The sequence below is a fragment of the Sinocyclocheilus rhinocerous genome, unplaced genomic scaffold (assembly GCF_001515625.1).
Source record: "Sinocyclocheilus rhinocerous isolate Xijiao unplaced genomic scaffold, SAMN03320098_v1.1 scaffold2935, whole genome shotgun sequence".
NCBI lineage: Eukaryota > Metazoa > Chordata > Actinopteri > Cypriniformes > Cyprinidae > Sinocyclocheilus > Sinocyclocheilus rhinocerous.
In genome coordinates, this window is record NW_015633526.1 from 106,282 (window position 1) to 118,215 (window position 11,934).

The window sequence follows — 11,934 nt, forward strand, 5'->3', positions numbered from 1 at the left end:
AAAAAAAATCCATTTTCATTTTTAAATTTCTCTGGGCTAACTAATTAAAATCAGATAGGTGAGATAACAGACATCTAAAGAACAGCTGAGTCGTTTAGTTATTTTTAGGGATGCACCGATACCACTTTTTCCAGTACTCGCCCGATACCGATACTTTTATTTTTGGTACTTGCCGATACCGAGTACCGATACCAATATTTTTATTGCATTTGTACATTTTTTAAATATTGGGTACAGAAACCAAAAGGGTATGTATAATGTTAGTTGGTTAACTTCATTTATCAAATAGATACAGTCAAACCAAAATTTATTCAGACACCTTCAACATTTCTCACATTATCACAGTTTATTCGTTATAGTTTAGAAAATGGTAATAAAATATGACAAGAACTCAGAGTTACACTGTGTCAGAACAAATTCATCTTGATAATGCTAGATAATTTTGATAGAAAGGTATGTAATAGATTACAATCAACCAAAATAATTCAGACAGCTGTTAGTATGACAGTATTTACACAACTATGAATACTTTGTCGGGCAACCCTTAGCCTCAATGACAGCCTGTAGTCTCCTGGGCATGCTGTCACCCAGGTTCATGAAAACCTGAACTTCAGTTTTTTTCCCAGACTCGGTCTGAATAATTTTTGGACCCAAATTTGTATCAATTTTACTGGTAGTCCACTGTATGAAGAATTTTTGGGTATGATTTGTCACAGTTTACTTTATTTTGCTATCCTCACTTACATAAATGAACTATAGTGTCCTGCACCCACTAGTAAAAAAATATCAAAAATTATATCTGGTCTCTGAATCATTTTTGGTTTCACTGTATATCCTTCGGTTATTTTCACACTTAATTATGCCCATTAAAATGTATTTTACAAGTTTTTGTTACTTTTACTGTTCATTTTTTTGCTCTATGGTACATCATCTTTAATTTAATAGCATTAGAGCTGCTCCATTGCAGCGGCTTAGTACTGTAATCACGCGCTTTGCTGTAATAATGCAGGGAACCACTCGTTATAAATCTCCTAACTGTGATATTTTCAGAAATAGATGTCGCGTTTTTTCATCTGAAACGTGCTGCGGTTTATATTCCAAAGCCACTCATATAATGCGGAAACACTCAAGCAAGCAAAACACGCGCAACGCCTGCACGTGTTTGTACTGATGCAGAACAGTACAGCCTAGTGCATTTCACACAGGCTGCTAGATTCACTTTCGCTAGAAAGTCGTGTATGCCTAAGGTTGAAAATAAATGATGTTTATAGTGAATGCCCCTATAAATGGTCTTATTTTTACGATTTAGTTTTAATCCAAATGATGCGTGTGCTAAGTGAGTGAACATCAAAGATCACACAACAGAAGTGTCCGCGCTCTCTCTCTCTCTCTCTCTCTCTCCCTCCCTACTGTTAAGTAACTTCTGCATTGTTTTACTTACTTGTTTTTTACATATTCGACCGAACTACAAACTTTCCAGTGATGTCTGTGAGAAAGATATATTCACTCGACAAGCTCGCGCATCTGCGCCGCCGCGCGCTCAATCCACTCAGCGTGCTTTGTTAATCAGCTCGCGCACATCAGCTATACAGGCGTTAATACTGAATGTTTAACGTTATATTCATTGCATACATATACTTCGTAGTAGACATCCTTAACTCCATTCTGCTGTCTGTTGTTCTGTTGTCGGTGTTTCTTTGTCTGAATATGGCGCTTATCACATGCTGTGTGGTATCGGCGTTTGGTATCGGGGCATTTTAACGAGTACGAGTACAGGAGCTCAGTATCGGGCCCGATACCGATACCAGTATCGGTATCGGTGCATCCCTAATTATGCAGACCACGCAATACACAGTGAGATGGATTAAAAGAGCATTCACTTATCTTAGATATTGATTTCGTTGTTCTGAAGCAAGTTGCAACTGCTACGGCAAGCACTAGTCATATATTTGAATGTTGAGCATTGGCTACCAATACAGGAGAGAACCAATCAGCTGTCCCATGTGATAATGATGTCATTAGGTCAGATTGAGTTAGACCTATCGGACTGTGCAATCTAGAGTTTCATGCCTGAACTCTGTATTTAAACACACATATGAACTAATCAAGGTCTTCAGGACCTCTGCTAGAAACTTTCAGCCAGGTGTGCTTGAGCAGGTTGGAACTAAACTCTGCAGGACATTGGCACTTGTAGGAAACCCAGAAACGAAGACAATGAGACTCTTGGTGTATCTTTAGCCGGATTCTTTTTTTTTGACAATGTCCTGTGTGGCACTGCAGTCACAAGTCTAAGGCAGGAATGCATTGTATTTCATAGGAATTCAGTGGGCAGTCCTTAAAGGTGTTGACCTTACACAAGCCTCAGAAGGGACCACTTAACCAAAACATCTAAAGACAATATAGGAAATCACCCAAATGGATTAAGCAACACCTGGTCACAAGAACTAGAGCCATGTAGATTTTCACACATAGTTAACTCTCAGTAGGAAAATCAGAGACTTGCAGAACCCCTTCACAGGTAACTCTACTTAATCAAATCATTAAACTGATACTGTCATGTTCACACTGAATGCCCAATACAGTGTAGTTCACCTTAGTTTTCCATGTGATGTTATGTCAGGTTGTAGGATTAGCAGTTCATAAACAGATTCTTAAATTTGTAATCCAACACCCTCCAGGAGCAACATTGGACACCCCTGCCTTACTATGTAAATAGAAATCCTGAGAACACTGTAGCTTACAGGCTTGTGTGACAAAATCATTCTCAACTACAGCACAAGAATAAAAAACACTAAAATAAAGCACACCAAATGCACATTACTTACAAGTTTGTAGTTGATCATTTGTAAGTAGGAACTTCACAGGTGGACTTGAAGATGGATTATAAAGGCTGTAATTCAGGGGTGTCCAAACATGATCCTGGAGGGCCACTATCCAGCAGAGGTTAGCTCCAACTCTAATCAAACACACTTGAACCAGCTAAACAAGGTCTTCAGGATCACTAGAAGCTTGCAGGCAGGTGCACTGGAGTTAAACTCTTTAGGAAAGTAGCCCTCTGGGATTAGGATTGGAACCCCTGCTCTAAAGCATTAGTCTGCAGGATAATGCTAGTGCCACTAGATTCAGTGCATCGAAGAGATCCTGTTTTCATAGTGGGAAATAATGATTTACAGTAATGGAGTATTCTCTAGATCAGTGGTTCTCAATTACAGTCCTCACGTACCACCGCTCTGCACATTTTGTATGCATCTCTTATCACTTCAGACGTTTGTTCTATTCGACCGTAAGTGCCCTGCGAAGTGGACATCACAAAATATTCCGCCATGATTCCAGTTTGAAGGGAGCGTATGTGTTACAGTGTGCGAGACATGAATTTAAATTGTATTTATTTACAGAGGTATATTATGTCACACTTCTCTAGTAAGTTTCGTCTGTGTGTGATGACGCTGCAGGCCGTGGCATAGCGCAAATCCATGAATGAATGTTCCTTCAAGTAAATTTCAACTGATTTCCCGTGCTCAGGGGGTAGGGAGCAATGAACGCTGTATAGGGACCATTTCAATCGGAACAAAGTACATGCATGGAGCTCTTTTCTAACCAGCTGGCTATCTGAATCAGGTGTGTTAAATAAGAGAGACATGCAAAATATGCAGAGCGGTGGTACACGAGGACTGGAATTGAGAACCACTGCTCTAGATGGCAGATATAGCCTGAGCGCCAGTCATGTGGCAGTTGGCCAAATTTCAGTATACTCCAGTAGTGAAACTATATTGAAAGGTTGGGCTTCTCACTGCAGTGACCTACAAAACAATAGACTCCATGCTTTGCTTGAAAAAGTGACCATAAACTCTTCCAGAAGTGTCACATCACACGTTGTGTTCTCTGTGAAATCACCGTTTTACTATCCTTTGGATACAACCAAGGGTTCAGGGTTTGGTTGGTTAGCTTTAACTGCCATTAACAGTGTTGGGGAAAGTTACTTTTAAAAGTAATGCATTACAATATTGCGTTACTCCATAAAAAAGTTTTACTTTACGTTTACTTTACGTTTACTTTACGTTACTTTCCTAGTTACTTGAAAAAAGTAATCTGATTACGTAACTCGCGTTACTTGTAATGCGTTACCTCCAACACTGGCCATTAAGAGTAGCAGATAGTTTTCTCCAGGTGTCACTTCGATTTTTTTTTTTCTCGCTGAACATTGTTGATTTTAGTTGTAGTGTGGGAGAGAGAGCAAAAGCATTTATCATCTGCTGACGGTACAGACCAAGCTGGAATGAATAATGAATGTGGGGATGGTCTCGTCAGCATTGAGATTGTACTGAGTTCTTAAACCATAATGGGTTGTAGCACATTTTTTCCCTTCATGACGGCTAATGTGCTGTGCTAGTAAATGCTCTTCTACCAGCCTAAACTTGATATATACACACAGTATCACTGCTCTGGCACTCAAGGGTATTCCTAGCATGGTCCAAGTGTTACATGCCTGTGGGCTTTGCAGCCTTTTTCTGATGTTTATTGCTTTTTATATCTCTCCCCTATTTGCCATCCACCAACACTTGTGTTTTTAAAATGCCAGCATGATGCTGCTTTTTAAATTTGGAGCAGCAAGTGGGGAGCACTCTCTACAGTTCAAGTCTACATTTGTTCAAAAGATTGAACTGTGGACAAGGATATTTTTGTATGAATGTCAGAAGAGATAAGTTGTCAAATGATCTATCTTGTATGTCTGTCTGTTCATCTGTCTATCTGGGACAAGACAAGTTGTCATGTGTTTTGTATGCTACACAATTCAGTATCTATCTATCAATCCATATTTCTGTTTTCCTTTCATATATATAGAACAGTCCGTGGAGAGCGATGAAGAAGATAACCTATCTCAAGTGATGAGGCACAGAGCCACCATCCCATGGAAATCCTGCGGGACATACCTGAGCTCAGCAGGCCTCCTCCTGCTTCTCTTGCTCCTGCTGTCCCAGCTCCTCAAACACTCCCTTTTGGTGGCCATCGACTACTGGCTCGCTTACTGGACGTCCAAAGTCATCACAGCCAAAATCGATGCAGCCGCACACAACTGCTCCCTAGTGCAGGTAAAGATAGATGGTGATGTGAACCCGATGTTTACACTTTCTGAAGAATGCTGTATGATTGCATAAGTGTTCTGGGTACTTAATAGGTGTCTCTATGATGTTCTGGTCAAATTTGTCCAAAAGTGAATGTCTGAGACCTGCCTTTGAGACCTACTTTGTAAAGGTGCCCCCTTGAATGATTGAGGCTCGGAGTGTAAAAGATTTACATAATTTATGGTTTGCACCTGCTGAAGTGGCACAGTTCCTCAACCTCTGACAACTTAGATGCATGATTTCATTGGCTGCTTATGTTGATTATTAAAATTCTCCATGATAAATATACCAGATTTGTAATGTCCTACAGGTGACATTACAAGATAAGAGAGAAGGTGTTAAGAGCCAGAATCAGACTTCTCACTTTATTAATAGACCACCCCTGTCACTGAGGAAGAGCATGTTGTGGTGGGTTTAGCCTGGAGCTAGCATGTGCTGTGACAGCTCAGATAACACAGTAAAGCTAGACTCCAGTTGTTCAGGGTTAGAGGCGAGGACGTTTATCTAATAAACCTCAGCTTGACTCAGTCTGATGGTTGAAATTGTGCTGCATAGAAGAAGCCTGTGGTCCTCCAGATCTCTGCCTTTCTTATAGACACAGGCCCAGCACAAGCGTTTTGCTTAAATGTCCTCACCATCCCATGGGATTCTTGGCACACAGCTGTTCTGTGCGATAAGTGCAAAAAATCTATTTTTTTCCAATTCACATGCTCCACTTGAGCAGAGACAGTACAGGACATCTTATCAGCCTATTTTTTTTTTGTATTTTCACAAACCAGTCATTCTGATCAATACTTAATTCTCCATCACTGCTTAGGAAATTGCTCAGAGCATTTTAAACAGCCACGCAGAATGCAAAGTATACATACTTAACCCTGATTTAGATTTTCCGCTAATTAGTTCTTATGTTTTTAAGTTAATTCTCATTGTTGATGTTTTCTGCTGGAGTTCTGCGGTAATGAATAGCCTTTTAGTCGTCTTGATTGCCAATTGATTTTTTTTTTCAGTTTGTTATTTCTTCAGCGTGTATGATTAGCATTTGGAGGGTTGCAGTACATCAGCCAGAAAGTCCTCAGTCTTGATGTCTAATTTAAATGATTTGCCTCCTAGCAGTGTTATGGATTTTTGCAGCTTGTATGATAAATACTTTTAAGGTCGTTTGCACTTAAGGACAATAACTGTAACAACAACAGCTATCACTATAAAGTGTTAATAATCATCCTAATTCTGTGAGAATTGGGAAGTCCACAACACGACTATAACGATAACACCACAGAGAAACAATTTTGTTGGAATCACTTTCAGAAGATTTTTTTTTTCCAGCTGAAGAACGATAAAAACATTAACAGCCAATCAGAATCCACCTGATAATGTCATGTACAGACTGCAGCAAAATTCAGTTGTCAGTTCACCTTTTAAAGGATTAGTTCACTCTAGAATTAAAATTTCCTGACAATTTACTCACCCCCATGTCATCCAAGGTACGTATTAATGTCTTTCTTTCTTCAGTCGAAAATAAATTAAGGTTTCTGAGAAAAAAACATTCCAGGGGACTTTAACAGGGACCAACGGGTTGAAGGTCCAAATTGCTGTTTCAATGCAGCTTCAAAGGACTCTACATGATCCCAGCTGAGGAATAAGAGTCTTATCTAGCAAATCGATCTGCCATTTTCTTAAAAAAATTTAAATGTATATACTTTTAACCACAAATGCTCATCTTATAGTCCAAATAACAAGCACAAAGATGCTTAATAAGCATTACTTATAATAAGTGGACATGGCAACCCTTCAAGTTAGAACTTTACGAAGTAGCCTTCCAAACATAAACAAAACAAGACGGCTCTGTTGACAGTGCTTTACTTAAAATCACCGAACATAACGAGTCTTTGGTCGGTGCAATATTACTTTGGTTAAAAATAGCGGATCCCAACAGCGTGAGACATGAGAACATTGCTATGGTTTCCATGGTGCCAATCATCGCAGTTTCAAGAGTGAGTTCAATTCCAGACACACATGAAACAATAATTTACTCCTGTATTTAAATGTGGCTGTCATTCCTGAAACTTTACATGACCTTTAAAGAGATCAAGCATTTAAAGTGACAGGCGACAAAAGTGCAGCGCGCGCTTATAATACACAGAATATTATTGTCCATCGGTGTGGATGCTAATATTGTTATCTTTATCTTTGTAGTTATTGTTCTTGCAGCACTGCAACACTAATATTGGTAAATAAATGCTTAAAATATGCAGCTGTTGTACTATGCAAAGTATAACCATGACAAAACATGCTAGCTTGAGATTAGTTTGACAGAATCACTTACCAACCACTTACATGTGCACAGATATATCCTGCCTTCTACTCCCCTGTTGAAAAAACCAGCATATGATGGTTAGGTATGTTTTGATGCTGGTTTATGCTGGTCCTTTGCTGGTTTAAACTGGTCCTTTGCTGGTTTAAACTGGTCCTTTGCTGGTTTATGCTGGTCCTTTGCCAGCACATGACCAGCGTAAACCAGCAAAAGGACCAGCATAAACCAGCAAAGCACCAGCTTAAACCAGCATCCCAGCGTCAAAACATACCTAACCAGCATATGCTGGTTTTTTCAACAGGGTCATGTGGATACCAAGTGAGTTGGTGTTTTTTAACGGTTATCATTGTTCTACTCACAGGATGTTGGTTTCAGTCACTCGTCATACCTGCTGGTGTTCAGTCTGCTGTGCTGTCTGGGTATCATACTCTGTCTGGCCACATCAGTGGCTGTGGAGTGGACAGGCCTGCGGGTGGCCAAAGAACTGCACCACAATCTGCTCAATAATATTATCCTTGCTCCAATGAGGTACATTTGAACCTTCATATTCCTGAAGTGTTTATGTGAATTGTTATTGTATATTGTGTATAATTTGTCATGACTGAGTCACGGTGTATGTGGGTATGTATTAGATGAGAGGACATGAGGTGGGTGGCCATGAGCATAGGGTTGAGAAGGTTTATGTGTGTCTTGTTTTATTACTCTTTGCCTGTGTACCCACTCTATGGCTCATTTAGCAAAGCAAACAACGTTTGGGGGATTTAGTGACTTAGTAACACTCTAAGTGCTCATGGGAGGACATCTGGACAGGCAGGGTGATATGCTAATCTGTGTTTTTATTATAATATTGGTTTACCTGCATGTTCTGCGGCCATTAACTGACAGAACCATGAACATGCAAATGTGTTAAATTATTGAAATAGCTTGATGTAAAATTTAGGTCAAAGTGGGTTGGCTGATGGAGAAAGTTTGGAGGTCCCTGCTTTAGGTTATAGTTCAGCCAAAAATTGTATTTTTTAACATTTTTTATTTTAAAATTGTGTATTTTCGCCATGGAATGCCAAATGAGATATTTATCAGAATGTCATAGCTGCTCTTTTACATGCAATGAAAGTGGATGAGAACTCGCAAACTCCTGAAGGACAAAAAAAAAATGAAATGAAAAAAGTGGCCTGTGGCTAAATTTGAAAAAAGATGAAATTCTTTTTTTCTAATTGTACCCTCCTTCTCTTTCTAGGCTCTTTGAAACGACTCCTTTAGCAAGCATATTAAACCGTTTCTCTTCTGATACCAATACGATAGATCAGGTATGAGGTTACGATACCAAAATCAAATGATGCTTCTGTGTGAGGCAGTATTTTTCCTTGGTTGACTGTTAGAACAGCATTTAGCGATAGCTTTTGAATAACTGCATATGAATATTTCTGTTTCAGCACATTCCTGCCACTCTGGAGTGTTTGAGTCGCTCCACGCTGCTGTGTGTGTCAGCTCTGGGTGTGATCTCATACGTCACGCCGGTTTTCCTCATCGTACTCGCACCACTGGCCACCGCCTGCTACTTCATCCAGAAATACTTCAGAGTCGCATCAAAGTAAACAGTCAGATTAATTTATCAGAGGCTTTTATCTGAAACGGTTTACTTCTCCATTGCAGTTGCAATGATTTGTCCATATTTGTTTTGCTTGATTTTGATTTAATATTTATCCTGGAATTATATTGTATATCTCAAAATATTGGTGAAAATCATGTATTGATTGTTAATTCGATGCAGTTTAATCTAGATAATTCTAACAGAATTTAGAATTCAGTCACACATTTATTTTTAATACTTAAAGAGATATTTCATCCAAAAATGAAATTCTATCATCATTTACTCATCCTCATGCCACCCCTACTGTATGTGACTTTCATTATTCATATGAATATAAATGAAGATTTTTAGAAAATAATCCGTCTGAAATAGTCCATATGATGCAATAGGCGCCCAGATGTTAACGCTCAAAAAAGCACATCCATCCATCATGAAGGTAGTCCATATGACCCTAGTGGATGAATCAATGTCTTCTGAAGAAAACCGACAGGTGTGTATAAGAAAAATATCATAACTGTCATACACGCATTCAAGAAAGTTGCATTGAGTTGCAATTTGTTGCTTTGTGAAGTTTGCACGAAAAGTGGCGGTCCACAAATGCGTGTATAAAAGTTGGATGGAAAGCGATGGTTTATAGTTAAAAAAAAAAACTATAAACAATTACTTCCGCCCAACAGCTGTACGTTCATTCACAATAGGATTGAGTTTATGCTTGACATAAACATTAGCATGTTGTGAGTTATGAAGTAAGCATATTGTAAGGGGTGATGTAAAGTTGTGGTAAAGCTAATGCGAAGCACAATTGACGGTCTCTTCTTGCACAAACTTGAGTTTACACTTGACGTAAATGTAAGTGCGTTGTGAAGTGTAAGCATAGAGAAACGTCACTTCTTGCTCAAACTTTACAATGCAACAGAAGGTTGAGTTTACATTTGATGTAAATGCAAGCATGTTGTGAAGTGCAAGTGTGAAGTACAGTGGAATAAGTCATGTAAGCTTGACGCTGTCTTGAACACATGTACAACAGTCAGCAGGAAGCAATGATTTATAGCTTTTGTAAGTTTTGTAAGAGTTGACGTCAATGCATTGTAAAGTATGATGTAAGCATGGGCTGAAGTGTGTATAAAGCTTGTTGTAAAGCTCACGCGGGAAATGATGTGGAAGCAGCATCACTTCTCGAGCGAGCTTCAGTGCAACAACTTCTCAAGCGTAAACTTGACCCTCTCTTGAACGCACGCATTATAGTCAAGTTTATTTTGATTCATTGATTCATCCACTGGGGTTGCATGGATTACTGCCATGATGGTTGTATGTACTTGTATGGACTCATAGAGATGGATTATGTTGCTAAAAACCTTAATCCGTGTCTGAAGAGAGAACGCCATATATATCGGGGGGTGGCATGAGGGTGAGTAAATGAGAGAATTTTCATATTTGGGTGAACTATCATTTAAGCATTGAGACTGTTTCGTTAAAGTGACCTGCGTGTGTATTTGCAGAGATCTCCAGCAGCTGGAAGACAGCACACAGCTTCCTCTGCTCTCACACTTCTCGGAGACAGTAGAGGGGCTCACAACCATCAGAGCGTTCAGGTGCGCAGAACGATGTTGATCTGTTGACCGTGTCACTCTTCTTCAGTCACACTGGTTGAAAGCATCTGCTAAATGCTTTCTATATAAACACATTCTTCTGGTACTTTCCTTTCTTAGGTATGAGCCTAGATTCAGACAGAGACTTCTAGAGTTCACAGATGCCAATAACATGGCCTCTCTCTTCCTCACAGCGGCCAATCGCTGGCTGGAGGTCCGAATGGTGCGTTTATAAGCCACACAAGTCATTGTGTTGTTACTGTTTGTTCCAGTCTCCATGTGGTCTTCGTTTGATCAAATGCTACCTAAAACAGGCTCAGCAGTAACTGTGATACTGTTGTATCTCCTGCAGGAGTACATCGGGGCCTGTATTGTCCTAATAGCAGCTGTGGCGTCCATCACAAACTCGCTGTACAATCATCTGTCCACGGGGCTGGTGGGGCTGGGACTCACATACGCCCTCATGGTAAGAACACAAATATACTTTCTACAAACTGATCATCAGTAATATTGGATAACTTATGTGTATTTTATCTCTCAGGTGTCCAATTATCTGAACTGGATGGTGCGTAATCTGGCAGACATGGAGGTGCAGCTGGGAGCTGTGAAGAAAATAAAAGCCCTGCTGAGGACTGAACCTGAAAACTACGAGGGTCTGCTGTGTGAGTATCAAGACACACTGGATATCTGAGCCACGTTTATTGACTAGCTGCTTCGTCCTTCACTTTGAGTCTCATTTTCACTGGACTTGTGCACTCAGCATCTGTCTCCTTCATTTCCTGTTTTCTCAGTTTCTGTCCATCTCTGTATAACTTACGCCTCTTGTCTCTTTGGTTGAATGTTTCTCTCTCAGCGGCGTCTCAGGTTCCTGAGGGTTGGCCTCAGCAGGGTAAGATTCAGATCCAGAATCTGAGCGGGAGGTACGACAGCACCCTGAAGCCGGTCCTCAAACACGTCAATGCCCACATCAGCCCAGGACAAAAGGTATGCAATTGAAGTCATATATATATATATATATTAGGGGTGGAACGGTTCGCGGAAAAAAATCGAACCGTACGGTTCTCCACACACGGTTCGGCACGCGCTAGGACCGTGGTTCAACTTAAATCTGACAACGCATCTATAATATGGTTTGCTATAAATAACACGTAAAACAAACAGGGTTCAGCTAATATATGTTTTTGTTGATGGATACGCATTCTGGCTTCCCAATACATTACAAGAACATCGATGAAAAAAAAAAAACGTGGACAAACCATTCACTGTTGTTCAATGCGAATGCCGTATGCTGGAATATGAGCAGTTATTCCATCATCACCC

General features: G+C 39.9%; 1 protein-coding gene across 1 annotated transcript in view; it reads left to right on the top strand.

Annotated features, from left to right (window-relative positions):
* LOC107744191 (ATP-binding cassette sub-family C member 8-like) overlaps positions 1-11,934 on the top strand; it is a 76,335-nt gene that overhangs the window by 54,052 nt on the left and 10,349 nt on the right. The window contains exons 22-30 of the mRNA XM_016557713.1: positions 4,843-5,090; positions 7,796-7,962; positions 8,672-8,741; positions 8,868-9,025; positions 10,525-10,617; positions 10,735-10,837; positions 10,967-11,080; positions 11,156-11,276; positions 11,468-11,598. Of these exons, the coding sequence (XP_016413199.1) occupies positions 4,843-5,090; positions 7,796-7,962; positions 8,672-8,741; positions 8,868-9,025; positions 10,525-10,617; positions 10,735-10,837; positions 10,967-11,080; positions 11,156-11,276; positions 11,468-11,598 (1,205 nt within the window). The remainder of the gene's footprint in view (positions 1-4,842; positions 5,091-7,795; positions 7,963-8,671; positions 8,742-8,867; positions 9,026-10,524; positions 10,618-10,734; positions 10,838-10,966; positions 11,081-11,155; positions 11,277-11,467; positions 11,599-11,934) is intronic.